The 17,460-nt window shown below is 52.3% G+C and overlaps 2 protein-coding genes across 7 annotated transcripts in view; one reads left to right on the plus strand and one right to left on the minus strand.

Moving 5' to 3' along the window:
* HIRA (histone cell cycle regulator) overlaps nt 1-14,165 on the minus strand; it is a 74,786-nt gene extending 60,621 nt beyond the window's left edge. For 2 of the 5 annotated variants that reach the window (XM_073790424.1, XM_073790423.1), the window contains exon 1: nt 13,391-14,164. In XM_073790424.1, coding sequence (XP_073646525.1) covers nt 13,391-13,427 — 37 coding nt within the window. In that variant the 5' untranslated portion in view covers nt 13,428-14,164. Of the gene's footprint in view, nt 1-13,390 lie in introns of all 5 variants that reach the window. The other 3 variants (XM_073790425.1, XM_033837448.2, XM_033837449.2) reach the window with 3 other exon arrangements.
* Nucleotides 14,166-14,228: 63 nt separating this feature from the next.
* Nucleotides 14,229-17,127, plus strand: MRPL40 (mitochondrial ribosomal protein L40). 2 transcript variants are annotated; one of them, XM_019926243.3, is made up of 4 exons: nt 14,230-14,421; nt 14,570-14,653; nt 15,747-15,905; nt 16,715-17,127. In XM_019926243.3, exons 1-4 carry the CDS (start codon nt 14,378-14,380, stop codon nt 17,037-17,039), a joined length of 612 nt encoding a protein of 203 aa, XP_019781802.1. In that variant the 5' UTR covers nt 14,230-14,377; the 3' UTR covers nt 17,040-17,127. The 2 variants fall into 2 exon arrangements, with proteins under 2 accessions (XP_033693349.1, XP_019781802.1); XM_033837458.2 differs by lacking the exon at nt 14,570-14,653 and having other exon boundaries at nt 14,229-14,421.
* Nucleotides 17,128-17,460: the final 333 nt, after the last annotated feature.

Genomic DNA, 17,460 nt, shown 5'->3' on the forward strand with positions numbered 1-17,460 from the left:
TTATCATCTTAACCAAGAAAGTTCCAGCTCAGCCAGCATCAGTCTTAAGTGGCCACCAGTGAGGAGCATCTACCAGCCCCCGGGGTGCTGGTTAGCTCCTGAAGTCTGTATTCCCTCCTGGAGCGCATCAAAGTCACTTGCCTACAAGTCACGGGCCAGCCTGACCCCCCAAGAACATACAGAGCCCAAGGGCTCCACTGCACAGGTACCAATCACAGCCCATCCTAGGAGCTGACACTGGGCTAAGCAGACAGAAAGTAAAGATACAGAAGCCTGGCCCTGCCCAGGGAGTGCCAAAACGTAGACAACATGAACCTCACAGCTAAGTCCAGTGACAGAGGTCTGCACGGGTGGGGAGCCACCTAACTCATCCTGGGGTCTTCCTGCAGAAATCACAACTGCCCCAAGTCCCCAAGGTTGAGAAGTCAGTGAAAGAATGGGTGAGGGGACCCCCAAGACGAGGGGATGTGGCATGGAATCAAGAATGGGTCCGACCTGCCACTGTGCAGTGCAGCATGGGCAGAGTGGGGAGGGAGCCAGACAGACAGGCAGGGTGCCACCAAGGAGTGCAGACCTTCCCAACTGCCACTCTGGGGCAAGGGCATTAGCTGTTCAGACGGAGAGGGAATCGCTAAGCTGGAGGGCAGTGGGATGCCAGAAATGGGGGTTGGGAACAGGCCTGGGCTTGGGCAGTAAGCGCCCATGGGTTGGATCCTCAGTCCTGCTGCTCACCAGCTCCACAGCCTCGAGTAAGTTACTTAATCTTCCTCTGCAGTTTCCTAATCTACAAAATGGGGAGGCCACAGTCACCCTGACCGGCACCTTGCAAGACGGATTAAGATGCCGAGTCACATGCTTCTGAGGCCTAAGTCTCACGTCTGTTTCTGAGATCAGGGTGCACCCCAGTGAGGGGCGTGGCTGGCATAACTGTCTCCTCTTGCAGTGATGCGCCCCGGGGACACACAAAAGTGGACCTAGAGGAGGCCACTGGCATGGTGCTGGCTGTCCACCCGCTAAGGCAGTGGACCTTCCAGCCCCAAGGAGAGCAGTGGCTCACATGTCCTCCTTTTTCTAAAGGGCTCTTGGCGGTGGAGCTGAGGGAAGGGATGCTGTGGCTGGACTAGTTCGAGAACTTTCCATGTGGCCCAGCACAAGGACAAAGATGAGCTCCCAACCCCCTCCAGTGTTCAGCTCCTCTTTGTACAGAGACAGAGACAAAAGTTAAATTAACACACTCCCTGGACCCTTAGAGCTGTCAGCACCCAGCACTCTCTCCCCCGACACCCACCAACCCATTCTCCTCAGCTCTGCTTCCAGGTCGCCCCTCCTTGACACCTTTGGGGACCCCTCCTCAGCGCACACAGAGCACCCTGCTTCCACACTCTCCTGTCTGTGTGTGCTGATCTGAGGACTGCAGTACAGATGCTCGTCATCGGGCAGAAAAGAGTGAGTTACAGAAGCTGGGTTTTAGCCAGAGCGCTCAGATAGAATCCTCCTTCCTGGCTTCAGGGAGCTTCCCAGAGGAGCGGAGTGCTGGCGGGGAGAAGTGGGAGGAAGCACGGAGGGCAGACAGGCCAGCTGCCTGCTATGCAGCCAGAGGGCCTCTGGCCTTTACACTCTGACGGCTCACGGGGCAGAACTGACTGGAAGTCCCTTAGTGCATCGTGCTCGCGAGGAGTTTGGGGAGGGCGAGGCCTCCATTCACTGTGTGCTGTGCCCATATGGCCCAATAATACTTGGTTCTAACAAATTTTGGTAAATTTGTAATTAGACGTGAAACATGGGAAAATGTTTGAAACATTTATTAAGTGAAAAAGAAGTTACAAAACAATATTAAAATATAAGGTGGGTGCAAAAGACATGATCTTATGTGTAAAAAACCCTAAAGATTCCACAAAATAAACAAATTTAGTAGAGCTGAAGGATACAAAATCAACAAACATCAGCTGCATTTCTACACATTAACAGTGAAAATCCAAAAGAAACAAAACAATTCTATTTAAAATAGAATCGAAAAGAAAAAAATACTTAGAAGTAAACTTAACAAAGGTCAAAGACTTGTACGTGAAAACTAGAAAACAGTGCCGAGACAACCAACAGAAACACAAATAAATGGAAAAACAGCCCATCTTCATGAATCGAAGACTTAATATTGTTAAGATGTCAGTAACATCCAAAGCTGTACGGATTTAATGCAATCCCTGTCAGAACTGCAATGACTTTTTTTTGGGGGGGGGGCAAAAACAGAAAAACCCATCCTAAAATTCATATAGAATCTCAAGGGACTCCAAATAGCCAAACAAATTCTGAAAAAGAACAAAGTGGGAGGTCTTACACTTGGCTGATTTCAAAATTTACTACGGGGCTTCCCTGATGGTGCAGTGGTTGAGCGTCCGCCTGCCGATGCAGGGGACACGGGTTCGTGCCCGGGTCCAGGAAGATCCCACATGCTGCGGAGCGGCTGGGCCCGTGAGCCATGGCCGCTGAGCCTGCGCGTCCGGAGCCTGTGCTCCGCCAACGGGAGAGGCCACAACAGTGAGAGGCCTGTGTACCGCAAAAAAAAAAAAAAAAAAATTTACTACGAAGTTATAGTAATCAAAAGAGTGTGTTACTGGCATGAAGACACACAGACCAATGAAATAGAATACAGATTTTCAAAAAGGCTGCCAAGGCCATTCAATACAGCAAAGGACAGTCTCTTCAACAAGTGGTTCAAGGAAAACTGAATATCCACATGCAGAAGAATGAGCCTGGACCCTTACCTAACACCATCTACAAAAATTAACTCAAAATGGATCAAAGACCCAAAGGTTGAACCTAACACTATAAAAATTCTTAGAACAAAACAGGGAAAAAGCTTCATAACATTGGATTTGGCAATGATTTTTTTAGATATGATAGCAAAGGCACAGGCATTAAGAGAAAAAATAGACAAACTGGATTTCTTGAAAACTTTTGCCCATCAAAGGATACTATCAACAGGATAAAAAGGCAACCCACAGAAAATACTGGCAAATTACATATCAGATAAGGAATTACTGTCCAGAATATATAAAGAACTCCTAAAACTCAATACAAAAAAAACAAAAAAAGAAAAGTAAAGTAAAAATAACAAGTGCTGGTGGGGATGTGGAGAAATTGGAACTCTGTACTCTGCTGGTGGGAATGAAAAATGGTGCAGCTGCTGTGGAAACCAGTATGGCAGTTCCTCAAAAAATTAAAAATAGAATTACCTGTGATCCAGCAATTCCACTTCTGGGTTTACACCCAAAGGAATTGAAAGCAGGGTCTTGAAGAGATATTTGTACACCCACATTCATAGCAGCTTTATTCACAACAGCTAAGAGGTGGAAGTAACCTCATGTCCATCGATGGATGATGGATAAATAAAATGTGGTACGTCCACACAATGGAATATTATTCAGCAATAAAAAGGAAAAATTCTGACACAAGCTACAACATGGATGAACCGTGAAGACATTATGTTAATTTGCATAAGCCAGTCACAGAAGCACAAATACTGTATGATTCCACTTATATGAAGTCCCTAGAGGAGTCAAATTCAGAGACAGGAAGTAGATGGTGGTGCCAGGGGCTGGGGGAGGGGGAACTGGGGAGTTACTGCTTAATGGGGACAGAGTTTCAGTTTTGCATGATGAACAGGTGTGGAGATTGGCTGCACAACAATGTGAACATACAGAACACTACTGAATTGTACACTTAAAAGATGGTTAAGATGGTAAATTTTATGTTATGGTTTACTTTGTCACAACTTAAAAAAATGCTAACCAAAACCAAAGCAAACCACATAAATATGTATACAAGCTGGAGGGGCGTGGGAGGGAGGTGGGTATGGTTGTAAAGGTGTTCGAACCATTTGGTCTTGACTGCTGTGGATACATGAACCCTCACAGGTGCAAAGCTGTGTGGGACTCAGCAGCCACCCCACACAGATGAACGCTACAAGTAAGAGTGGGCTCTGAGTGAGGCAGGTGGGGTCTGTCAACATCATTGTGACATCAGACTGCAGCTTTGCAAAACGTCACCCCTGGGAGAAACTGGGCAAAGTGTACAGAGGATCTCAGCTGCGTGGGAATCTACAACCACCCCAATAAGGAATAAATGTGCATATGTACACATGAAGCCTGTTTTCTAAAAACTGTATATATGTCTGTGTCTGATAAAGGTAAACATCAAAACACCAGTGGCTGTCATCATGAAGCAGATGCTTTTCTCGTGCAGGTGACAGTGCGCACGTCCCACAACCAGCAATCTCTCTGGAGGGAACCCTGCACCTGAGCTCTCTGCTCTCTGCGGGGCAGGAAACCCCTCTGTCCAGCTGCCCGCCTGCCAGGCCTCTAGCCCTCACATCGCCACAAGCAGCTCCTGGTCTTCCCGCCCAAACCTGCCATCTCAGTCAAGGCCTCACAACAGCCACACGACTCGCGACTTCTCCGGCCTCAACTCCAGACCAGCCCCTGCCCCCACTGGTAGTCCAGCGCCCGCTTCCTCTCCACTCCCACCCAGCGCCCACCCTGGCTCTTTCCCTCCTGCCTCCGTTCCCTGCACTGAGGCCTCCCCTGACCACCCAGCTTGGCACAACAACCCCCCTAACACTGATCTACTTTCCCACGTACTGTAGGTGTCGCTTCCTTTATTGCACGTCTGTCTACTCTGCCCACCGGAATGTAAAGCCCGAGAGCTGAGTCACTTTTGTCTGCTTAGTCACGGGGTCTCCCCAGGGCAGCGACACACAGTAGGCACTCCATAAACACTTGATGTTGTGAAAGGCTGGGCAGAGGCCCCCAGTTCTAACACACATTCCATGTCACTAGCATCCCAATCCTGGGAAGGTGGGCTCCTCCTGACTGAGGGAGGACTCATGTTGGCGAACCCCTGCAGGGGAAGCAGAGCCCTGGCTGCACAGAGCCGTCTGCAGCTGGGACCTCCACCACTTCAACCACAACTTCTTGGTCTCCCTAAGTCAGCACCACTGCAGGGACACCTCAGGTGTCAGGTGCCTGAGACATTCAAAACACAGCACAGGAAGGAAGCTGGAGCAACCGTTGTTGGGTTGGGTGGTTTTTTTTTTTGCGAGGGGCGGGGTGGGGGGAGGGCGGGCCATGAACTAGAGTTGAAGAAAGTGCAGGTATATCATTTACAGACCTCCTCACATCTCCTGCAGCATTTGCCAACACACAATCAAGAAGGCTTTGGGGCTTCCCTGGTGGCGCAGTGGTTGAGAGTCCGCCTGCCGATGCAGTGGACATGGGTTCGTGCCCCGGTCCGGGAAGATCCCACATGCCCTGGAGCGGCTAGGCCCGTGAGCCACGTTCGCTGAGCCTGCACGTCCGGAGCCTGTGCTCCGCAACGGGAGCAGCCACAACACTGAGAGGCCCGCGTATCACACACAAAAAAAAAAAAGCTTTGGTGTTTTTTCATACTCTTTTCTCCTCTAATTTTACAGAACAGAGATATTCCTTAAAAGGTATCTGCAAGATGAATTTCTATAAATAGAGTCATCCCTCCTTATCTAGATCCACTAGAGAATTAAGAGCAGTTAAGAACAACTTTCCAGGCTTCCCTGGTGGTGGAGTGGTTAAGAATCCGCCTGCCAATGCAGGGGACACAGGTTCGAGCCCCGGTCCAGGAAGATCCCACATGCCATGGAGCAACTAAGCCCGCGCGCCTAGAGCCCGTGCTCTGCAAAAAAGAGAAGCCACCGCAATGAGAAGCTCGCGCACCACAACGAAGAGCAGCCCCTGCTCGCAGCAACTAGAGAGAGCCCACGCGCAGCAATGAAGACCCAACACAGTCAAAAATAAAATAAATTAAATAAAAAAAAGAACTTTCCCATAGAGGAGAAAGTTTGTTTAACAACCACAACTAAGAAAATAACACTATAGTTAATAATACTGTATTGCATATTTGAAAGTTGCTAAGAGACTAAATCTTTAAAGTTCTCATCAGGAAAAAATAATTCTTTATGTGAGGTGACAGATGTTGACTTATTGCGGTGATCATTTTGCAATATGAACAAATATTGAATCATTATGTTGTACACCTGAAACTAATTAATGTACGTCAATTAAAAAAAGAAAAAAGAAAAACAACAACCCTACAATATCATTTAAGTGGAAAATGCATGGTAACACTTCAGCTGTCTGAAGGGAGGCTACTCAATAAAAACACTGGATTTATTATGATATCGGGCATTTGGCTAAGATCTTGAACAACCCAGGTACCTTTATAATGTGGTATGCACACTAAACAAAATGTGTTACCCAGTGATTTTTTCCAAATGGTCTGAAAGACCATATTAAAAAGTTTTAACAATGTGTTCTCCTTTTTGTATTTTCTAACTTTTTCTAAATTGAACAGGCATTACTTTTATAAGAAAAATTACTTTACATTTTCCACATTACAAGTATAAAGTCACAAAGTGCTCCATTATCCAGATTCTCACACACCATTAACGTACCCTAGAGCAATCAGATTGGCAATGGACACAGCCAAAAACAAAGCAGCCGTCCTGTTCCTCAATAGCAGCTCCAGCTCAGAGCCCTGGTGCTTCAGGAGGAGGAGGCTGAGGTCCCTCAGCATACAGGCGCTTCGGGAAGGCCTCTTGCGGGGCCGGACTTGGTCACCCCACGTCACTGAACCTGGCTCCTCCTCCCCATCTGCTCCTTCACAGTCTGATCCTACGGGCTCCCCTTCCCCCCCATCTCACACCCCACATTTGACCTGATGACTACATTCACTACTGTAACTCTAATTTTCTGGGGAGGTGCAAACATTCTGTATCTTGAGTGGGGAACAGGTTACAGTGTACCTGTTTGTCAAAACTCACCATGTCTGTGCATTTCACTATGTAAATTACACTTCAACACCAACATGTGTGTATGTGTTTATGTATACCCCCCCCACCACACACACACTCACCGCACCACCACTGCCCTGGCCACCTCTGGATCACTGCCACAGCCTCTTCCCAGGTCCTCCAGCTCCCGCCCTTGCCCCCATGCCCGCTGCCCAGCCGAGTCCCAGTGCAGTGGCCAGCAAGATCTGAAAGCATGCCAGGTGTGGGACTCCTCTACTCGAGCCGCATGGAGGGCCCGTGCGTGCGGGTCCTCCAGCCAGTCCACTGCTCACTTGGCCTCACCTCCTGCTGCTCATGCCTCCCAGTGTTGCTCCCACATCCTTGCTCTTCCTCAGACCCACCAGGCAAGCTTGCTCTGGCCATTCTCGCTGCCTGAAATGCTCCTCCCACAGAGGGCCGCCTTCCTCACCTCCATCAGGCCTAGGAGGTTGCCATGATGCCCTGTCCAGGTGCCCTCCCTCCAGGACTGAAACACGCCCCCCCACCCCCCCCAGCTGTGGGAGTGTTTACAGCCTGTGACAGCTCCTCAGCGGAAGAATTGCTTTGACCAAGATCAGGTCTCCTGGCAGGGACAGCCTGCACCCGATGACTGTGGATGTGGGAGTATAAAGGCCTGAGCCCCTCATCCCAATTTGGGACAACTCTGAAGGGCTCACCCAGCCCCCCAGCAGGGCCAGTTGCAGCTTCTGCGGTACCTGCATTACTGACCAGCTCCTACCTGTCCAGCCCTGCTTCCCTCACGCCCCGCAGGTGGGGAGTCCAAGAGCACCCCAGGTATGTCTTGGGCACACACACATCCAGCTCACCGCCTGCCTCCTGCAACGAGGTCTCTGCTCACATGTTACCTTCTCATTCAGGCTTCCCCAAAGAACCTTATTTAAACTCCTCCCACCCTACCCCTACCCCAGGGCTTTCTCCCGCACTCACCCACCTACCACTCTCGTTTATGAGGCCTGCCCTCTGTCACCTCACTAAGCTCCCCTCCTGCATCTCCTTTTCTCCTTACAGAAACTTACTATCTCAGTTCCCATCTGCCAACTGTACTGTCAGGAATGTTTTCTTTCTGCAGCAAGTCAGAGAGAATTTCAAGGGTAACCTACTAAGTCACGTGACAAGTCCTGAGAAGGGTTGGCTTCAAGGTTCATTCATAGCGGCATAAGCAGCCACTCCTTCCACCTTCCCCTACTGTCATCCTCGGTGCGAGCCCTGTCCTCAGGGTCACAGGCTGGCTGCCACACACAGACGCAGTGAAGTCCAGGAGAAGAGAGATGGGCCTCTCAAGCATCTCTTCTTACCTGATTATTCCCCAGAAACCCCGAGCAGACATCCCCTCCCGGTCCTACTGCCTAGAATGGCATCACATGGCTGTTCCCCAATGAGGCCTGGGCACTCACCCACACTCCAGCTCAGGGCTATCAAGACCCTGAAGAAGAGGGCAGACAAGAGGAAAACCCTGGGGTTCTGATGGAAAGGAAGAAGTGGGTGGGCATCCAGTGTCCACGACATGCCCTCCCTGCTCTTTAATGACGTGGACGAACCGATGGCCTGCTCCCGCCTCCAGGTGTTGCTGCTCGTCTCGGCAGGATAAAATGTGCTTGCATCAATGTATGGTCCCCTGGGCTCATTCCAGACCCATGTTTCATGAGCCAGACACCTCTGCAGTCCACAGGCAAACACCCTGGATGAACAGGGTAGCCTCGTACCTCTGGGGAAAAGGAGGGGTCAAGGCAGGCAGCAGGTCCCCTCAATGGCCAAGGCCAGGCACTGCCCAGAGGTCCCTCCCAGCTGTGTAACTTCAATTCAACTCATAAGGTGAAAACATCTTTTTAACCACTCGTTAAATTAAAAGAAATATTTAAGAAAACCTCATTTCCTAGCCCTCAACTCTACTCTGTTCTCAGCATACTGAAGAAATCAACTCTGAGCGTCTCCAATCTACAAAGCTACCTGCCTCTACCCCGTGTGCACCTCTACCACTGACCTCCCTGCCTCCATCAGGGCCTCTCACCTAGGCCCAGGGAATGTCTACCAGCTCCTCTGGGGCCTTCCAACCACATCCAGCCTCCTCAGAAACGCCCCATGCTCCCCTATCGCAACCCCCAGAAGGAGTCCAAGCTTCTAGGCAGGTGCTCATGGCTCTGCCCTGCAGCCCCACCTGCCATCACCCGCGCAGTCTCTGTGCTAACATGCTCCACACGCCAGCCCTCCCTGGGCCTCCACTCCTGAGGCTCCCACAGCAGGGGCACCTCCTCTGCCTCACAGTCCTCCTGTGGTCCAGACCCAGCCCAAGGGCACCCACAGACCACACCCTCCTCCCCAGGCTACCCTCTGCCCTGCATTCTAGAATGTGGTCTGTTCCCCTCTCCCACCTGGCACAATTTTCCGTGCACAGGGAGCATCTTTTTACCTCTGATCCCCACAGAACTTCTCTCCAGAAGGGTTCAACGTTCAGTGTATAAATCAGTGTAAATCCTACAAGTGTATTATCCAAGGCAAAATCCCACCCAGTTTTCTTCCGAATCCTCTTCAAATATATTCTGGTTATTTTTAAAAATCACTCTACTGTCTTTAGGTGTTAAGTCAGTGTGACACTGTGAAGAGAGTGTGCATTTCCTGAGCCTTCGCAGGTGAGCAGGCAGCAGCCAAAGCAGCTGTTACCCGCTTCACTTAACAGACCAGGATAAGAGACGTAAAGAACCTTCTGTAACACACTTTGGTGAGCAGCAGAGCACAGAGACTCAAGAACAGGACTATCTGACTCCAAAATAATAGGCAAATTCCTTGTCCTCAAGAAGCTTACAATCTAGTTGGATGGATGAAAAGGCCAAATAACGATACAAAGGTACTCTCACCTAGAGCAGTTTCCCAGCCTCGGCACTATGGACGTTGGGCCAGGAGACTGTTGCAGAGGAGCATCCATGAGGCTGCAGAGCATTCTAGTTCAGCGGCATCCTGTCCTCCACCTACACTCCACCCCCTCCAGCTGCGAAAACCAAAAATGTCTCCAGACTCTGGCCTGTTTGAGAAGCCCTGATCTGGGCCAACTGCACAGGTTACCTGAATGACCAGGGCAGTCACAAAACGTCACTACCGGGATCCCTCCTGGCCTGCTCTCAGAGCAGCTGTGCAGAGCCTTTCCACACCCAGGCCAGCTTCATTACTGGGTCATCCTTCCTCGAGTTTCCCCTTCAAACTGACATTCATTATCACTCAGGTGCAGGACATGCCTCAGAAGAATGTCTTAAATCCTTTGTGGAATGAGAAGAGGTAGGGAAAAGAATCCAATTATAGGACAGGAGAAAAAACACATGCCATAAAGCAATGCAGTTAACTGACAAATTATCTCATTATTGAAAATTTGCCATACACCTTTTTACAACACTGCCAGGAGAATGAACTCAAAGGAGAATGAGTGTCCTTTCAGTCCTGGCCCTTCTGGTTAGAATGGGCTTCACTAAAGAGCTGTGCATGAACACCACAAGAATTCCAGAAAAACTCTCAGGGACAAAGGCCCTGCGATGGGAAGAACCATGAATCTCAATGATTCTCAACATACAAACTGCATTTTCCTACAACCAAAAACCCAATTGCTTTCAGTTTCTAACAAATATATGGTCATAACCTAACTTAGAAATAAACCTTATTTTGGCCAAGCCTAAAATAAAATACATAAGGAATGCCATATCCAAGAACACAGAGTAAAACACGTGTGTGTGTGTGTGTGTGTGTGTGTGTGTGTATGTATGTGTGTGTGTGAACAATGCCTGGCACATAGCTTCAACTTTACCAAGGCCCAGAAAGTGGAGTCACAAGCCCAACAATCTACAGCTAATAAATGATGACATCTTGAATCCAGTCTGATTCCATGCTCAAAGCTCATTACCATGACATGACTTCAGTATTTAACCCATCACCTTAGAACAGTGATTCTCAACTGGGGGTGACCTGGCCAACAGAGGACACTAGCAATGTCTGGAGACAGTTTCTGTTGTCACAACTCTGTGTGTGTGTGTGTGAGAGTGAAGATGCTACTGGCATCTGGAGGGCAGAGGCCAGGGATGCTGCTAACATCCTACAACACAGATTGGTCTCCACAACAGTTATGTGGCCCAAAATGTCAATAGTGCTGAGACTGAGAAACCCTCCCTTAGAGGAAAGGTCTCACTACTATCATCAGCCAGAAAAACGAAGACTGAGAACACACCTGCACCCCACAAACACTTCTCTCTCTGCTTTCAATTTGCCCGCTTACACTATTTGATGAATCCTGCCACCTCAGGGAAAACGCAGGGCTCTCTGCTCCCTCCTGCTTCAGGCTTTCAGACCCCAGAAAAAGTATGTTCGCGCTGCATAATCAGTCAGGAGACTGAATGCAGAGTCAGGAAGCCAGAAAGTGCAGTGATGCTCTCTCCAAACCACCACGGTCTTTTGGGTCCCTTAATCCAAAGCATGTTCGACTTCACTGGCCACCACCCACCACTTGGGCTCCTGGCTAAGCAGCGCTCGCCCCCAGCAGCTCCCCCTATTCACCAGTCTTTAGAGGACAGCTCAGTACTGATCCAGACCATCTGTATGTCCTTCAGGAGAGAAGTAATTTACCTGACAGTCCTGAACACTCAATGAGACGGGTGATTCCAGGAGATTTTAAAAGAAAGGAAACCTGACAAAGAACAGGTTTAAAAGAGTCTCAATTTCTTCTATTATCTCGGGGAGCACTTTGTCTTCCTTCCCAAGCAAATACCACAATCACGCTACAAAGAAGGCAGGGCAGATACTATCAGGTTCTACTCGAGGACAGTGGAGAGGCTGCGGCAACAAGAGGCCCCAGGCCCACAGCTCAGCCCACCCTGCCAGGCGGGGACTACTGGCTGCGGCCTGGCTGCAGACTCTCCCTCGTTTGTGCCTAAACAATAGCTTAAGCATCCTGACTTACTTGTGCCTACACAACATAAAACTTGTGTCCTACAAAGGAGCTTATCACGAAGTTATAAATTACATGGTAGAAGGAAGGCTGGAGAAGGGTACACAACACACACAACCTCATCTAGGCAGTGTCAAAATGAAAATTCCTTCAGACTTCACTTGCACAGCAAACTAGCTCATCGTAAAAACTTTTCCCTTCCTGATTCACAAGCACCATAATTTATAATTACTGAACATTTGCCCAGTTCTCCAGGGAAAGATCTCACACTACACGTCAGGAAATGCGCTTGGAGACCAACACAGGAGAAATGAAACCAGAGTTCACTGCTTTTGCTTTCACATACTGTCAACCCAGCTGTCTTAGTAAGTTATGGCAACCTCAGCTCTCTTACCTGCTCAGCCAACGTTTATCGCAGACCCTCTATGTGAAAGGCACTGCTGAGTGTGGCAGGGAATGCAGAGGGGAGCAAGGCAGTCTGCACCCTAGGGGCACAAGGAATGTACACCCACAGGGACAGAGCGCGTCTAGTGGAGTAACTCAAGAGGAATGGTAACAAAAGGAAAAGGGGACCTCACCTGGGCCCTGAAAAACGAGAAGGATGTCGTGCTAGAAAATGGAAAGGCTGCAGCAATAGAAAGCAAGCATCTTGAGATCAAGTTCAAAACTAAAAAGCAACACACTTAAGAAAGGCAAAAGCATCTACCCAACTTGTTCTAAAAGAAAACTAGCTCCCTCTAGTCGCACAGCAAAGTAGAAATGAGGAACAAGACAGAATCAGGGTGCCTCTTTGCCTACCAGCAGTCGGGCCATCCAGGTTGCGGGCCCTCAGCTGGAGTATTGCTCCCTGAGCTCACTGCTACCGGCAGGGGATGGGGGCTCGCTCCCCTCACCTTCCTAGGGGGCGAAGGCCAACTCCTGCAGCAAGTGTGCGAGCCAGGTAGAACAACAGCAAAACTGCTGGTTACCGCGCTTCTCTGTACCAGAGTCTCTTCCCTACCAGAGGACTGGATGAGTCCGCTCCCTGGGTGTGCTTTAGGGCCGCTGCCCCAGAGCTAAGGCAGGCCCTCTCCGAGCACACACCTGTGCCCCGTGGGCCCCATCCGAGTCGCCCTCATGCTCCAGCTCAGTGTGAACGTAATTCCTCGGGCTGGGGGATCTCAGCCCAGAATCACGGTCCCCCACCTAAAGCACTGTCACCAGATCCAGCCCCTCTGGCATGGAAAGACGGGCCCATTCCAGGTCTACACCCCGCTACTGAAAGGCCACTCCGCTCCAGTTTCACACACTGGACCGTCCTGGCACATCCCGGCCGGCGCCCAGGGCCGCTCCCCTAACCCTGCCCGGACCACGGGCGGGTGGCCGAGGGCTTGGAGCAAGGGCCGGGGCGAGGGCGGACGTGGCCGAGCACGTGCCCGGCTCCCGGTCTCCTCGCGCGAGGACAAAGTCCGCGACCGCCGGCCCCGCGGCGCGGGCACCGGGCACTCGGCGTCGGAGCGAGGCGGGCAGGCCTGCGCGCGGCTCCCACCTGGCTCCACACCACGGCCCGTCTCCGGGCTCGGTCCCCCGCGACCCCCGCGCGCACTCACCATTGTGGTTGACCCAGGTCGGCTTCAGGAGCTTCATTGTTCGGCCGCCGCCGCCGCCGCCGCCGGGCTGAGGCGAGAGCCGCGTCCCTCAGCGCGCCCGGGCCATGGAGCCGCCGCCGCCCGCGCCGCCCGCCCTCCAGCCGCCGCCCGCCCCCCGCCCTCAGCGCCGCCGCGCCATCGTCGGCCCGCGACCCCCGCCGCCGCCGCCGCCGCCGACCCCCGCGCTCGGCCGCCGCCGCCGCCGCCACAGCCGCATCCCCCGCGCCGCTCCTCCTCCGGCGGCTCCCGGGCAACGCCGGAAGTCACGGCGCGCACCTGCCAAACAGCCCCGGCGGGAAACCGCTCCCCGCGCTCACGGGCCGCCCAGCTCCTCAGCCGGCCGGGCGGGAAGGCGGCTCCTCTTCGGGTCCGCCCCGCACGGCCGCGAGCGAGGGGCCGGCCGGCAGGGAGCGCGCGGACGGGCGAGCGGGACCTGGGGTGCGCCCCGGCCGGGCGGGGCCGGGCGGCGCAGACGGCCTCGCCGCTCTGCCCGCCGGTGCGGAGCCGACTAATTAACAGGCTTCCGCCGCCCCCAGCGCGTGTTCATTTGTCGCCCGCGAGCGCAGGCCACGTGCCGCGCCGGTGCAGCCACCGCGGCCCGGCTCCGACGTTGGCGAACGAGCCGGAGCGTTTACTGGACGCCCAGGCCGCCTCTCGTGCGCGGACTCTTAGCCCCCTCGGCCCCGCTGCTGGTCTCGGCCCTCGCGGGGCGCAGGCCGAGCGGCTAGGGAGAGGCAAGGGAGCGGCGCCCGCGGGAAGGAAGCCCCTGATCGGCGCGAGGTGCGAGGCGCCGGGCGCGGGGCGGGGCCACGTTGGAGGCAGGGCTAGTAGCGGCGGCCGGAACGCGGGAGCGCGGGGCTGCGCGGCTGTCGGACCCGAGAGCGGTGCACCGCGGGCCGGACCGCCTAGGGGCGCGCGCCCGGAAGCGGCCGTCGGCGACCGGGAGGCATGGCGGCCGCGGCGCTGAGGGCGGCTCTGCGCCCGCCGAGCCGGTGAGCGCGGAGAGGCCGGGGCGCGGATGCGCGGGGACGCGGATTGAGAGCTTCCCTGCTGGCCTTGGCGGTCTCACCCCGTAGTTACGGGGCTCGTGAGTGACCTTAACGGGGAAGCGGGCGTTGATACACACTCGGTCTCTTCCAGGCTCCTGGGAGCGCGGCCGACGCAGACGAGGGACGCGCACCAGCGGGCCTCGTTGCTGTCGTTCTGGGGACTCGTGCCCATGAGGTAACCCGGCCGCGGGCCCGGCCTGGGGGCTCGCGCACGGGAACCCAGCGAGCAAGGATGCTCGATGTTCAGTCTGCGAAGTTTCTCAGTTAAATTTAGATGGATGCCCTTATGTCTTTTCATATGAAATACTGTTAAATCTGTAATCAGAGATCAAAAGTTAAATGCAAAAGTGGTTTAAAGAAAAGTTATTTAGCTCTCAAGGGATTCTTGTGTAAAATTTTAAAGAGCACAGACAGCTCTTCCGTTTCTTACTCTCCAGGAAGGTGGGAGGAGGTGAGAGGATTCTTTTTTCCACCTGGGACCCTGAATACTTTCTAGGGACTTAACTCATAAAACTCAGTCTTGATGCTCGAGATTCGGTTGTTCTGAATAGTAACTTATCAGCATAGGAGATGTGTTCCTGAGGGTAAATCAGACTTTTGTCCGTGCTCGAGAATAGGGAAATTTGTTAAGAAATCTCAGAAAGTATAAACAGGAACTTGCCAGTTATTTTTATTATACTCTCTTAGTCAAATCATTTTTATAAATCACAAATCCATTTAAAATGTGAGTAACGAGCTTCTAACGGATAACAAGAAGGTCCTATAGTGTAGCACAGGGAACTATATTCTATATCCTGAGATAAAGCATAATGGAAAAGAATATAAAAAAGAATGTATATATGTATAAATGAGTCACTATGCTGTACAGCAGAAATTAACACATTGTAAATCAACTATACTTCAATTAATAAATAAATAATGTGAGTAACGAGCTTCTAATTCATCAGTTTGGTATTTTCACTTTTCAGTGCTATCCCAAGGCCCACCTGAAACCCCTCACTAAAGATGAGCACTTCCCTTTAATTTATACCCTGACATCCCACGGAGGTTTTCCACGCCTTCCTGGGTTGACCGTGCCCACATAGTTCTCATAAGGACCCCCTGTGGAGGCCGTCTCCCTGCCACACTCAGCATGGGAGGCCAGGCCCACACGGTCCTTTCCTGCGGGAGAGCTCGGTACAAGTTTGCAGGCACTTTCCCTAGTGCCATGTCTCTACACGTTCACGAGGCCAAAGAGGAAAATGTTTAGTGTTTGCTTTATTCTTTAGAGCAGAACCTCTGCAAAAGAAGAAGAAGGTGGACCCTAAAAAAGACCAGGCAGCAAAGGAGCGCTTGAAAAAGAGGATCCGACGACTGGAAAAGGCGAGCCAGGAGCTCGTTCCCATTGAGGATTTTATCACGCCCGTTAAGTTCTTAAATAAAGCGAGGTACGGGCCCTCTAGGGTTGAGGTCTTCAGAGCAAAGGAGTTCTGTGACTGTCAGGAAGTTCTGTCTGCACTTCACACCTGTAATGGGAAGGGGTCATAGGCTTGGGCTGGCTTGGCCCTGTTCTGAGTCCTCTTCTCCTGGATTGTCTCATGGGAGGTGGAGAAAGCATTCCTGGGCGCTGCTCCTGAATGGCTGATTCTGGGAAGGAAGCTCAGGGCAGATGCTGGAGCAAGTTTGGAGTGTTGCTCTTGCAGGAGTTTAGCTGTGACTGACAACTGGGGCCCTGGGTCTGCAGCTCTTACCCCTTCCTGCTGGTAGGAAACCCTTAGCCTCCTGCTCTAGGATGCAAATGCTCAGAGCTGGGATGTGTCGTGTGTGGGGTTGGTGGGATTGTTGCCTTCTTGTCAGAAGTGCGTACCATTTATAAAGTAGTACCTCACCATGTAAGTGGGACAAGGCAGGTGCTTTTTTGGGTCTCCAGGGCTGATACAGGCTTTGACTCCCTGGGATATTGGTGTCCGTTTTCATAACACCATTTGACTTTTCTCCAAAGCCACGTTTCCCCACCAGCAGGCTCTGCTTGGCACAGAGGACGTGCTGCCACAATCTGCTGAGAGCACTGTTGTTTCTTTTCTTCACGTAAAGAAAATGGCAGTGGTTCCAGGTGTCAGTTGCCGCTGCTGCCACATCCAACATTCTGTCCCTTAATTTGTCCCTAAGTTCCATCTGCGTCTGGCAGTGGGGACACTCGGGTCCCGTGCAGTCGGTTGGCACCCCCAGGTTCATGCCCTTGGCTCTGTGTTCCCAGGCAGCGGCCGCCAGTGGAACTCCCCTTTGAAGAGAACGAGCGGAGAGCCCTGCTTCTGAAGAAATGGGCACTGTACAAGCAGTGTGAGCATGAGATGGAGAGGGGCGCCATTGCGTCCCTGCTCGAGGCCCAGCGGGAAGCTCTGCAGGAGCTGAAGCTCACGGCCCCAGAACTCCATGCCGAGGCCACCAAGCGGGACCCCAGTCTGTTTCCCTTTGAGAGACAAGGGCCAGACTACACACCGCCGATCGCCAACTACCAACCCCCGGAAGGCAGGTACCACGATATCACCAAGGTGTACACACAGATGGAGTTCAAGAGATAGAGCTGCAGGCAGCTGCCCTCAGGACGCTGCCGTTGGGAGCCTGCACCCCCAGGCTCAGGCCTGCTGTGAATAAATGCATTTAACCAAGTGTCTGTCTTAGGTCAGAGTCACAGTTAATTCACCTGAGCATGCACGGGGGTTGGGGAGGCTGCCCTTCTTGGCCTGGTACTGGGGAGAGGAAGGCCAAAACATTGACCACTGCCCTCCAGTGAAAAGGAGGATTCCAACTGTGTGGGGCAGACGCCACCAGCAAGAGGCACAAAGTGACCCCAGGAACGGAGGTGAAGGACATGCAGCTGTGCTGTGTGTTGCCTGCACCTGGAGGAGAGGCAGGGCTGGCTCTGGGTTTCAAGCTGGGGGGTATGGGGGAGGCTGAGAAGAGTGTCGAGTGGCAGGGACCCCACTGCGTGAGGCCATGTGT

Source organism: Tursiops truncatus, chromosome 13 (genome assembly GCF_011762595.2).
Source record: "Tursiops truncatus isolate mTurTru1 chromosome 13, mTurTru1.mat.Y, whole genome shotgun sequence".
In the NCBI taxonomy this organism is placed as follows: Eukaryota; Metazoa; Chordata; class Mammalia; order Artiodactyla; family Delphinidae; genus Tursiops; species Tursiops truncatus.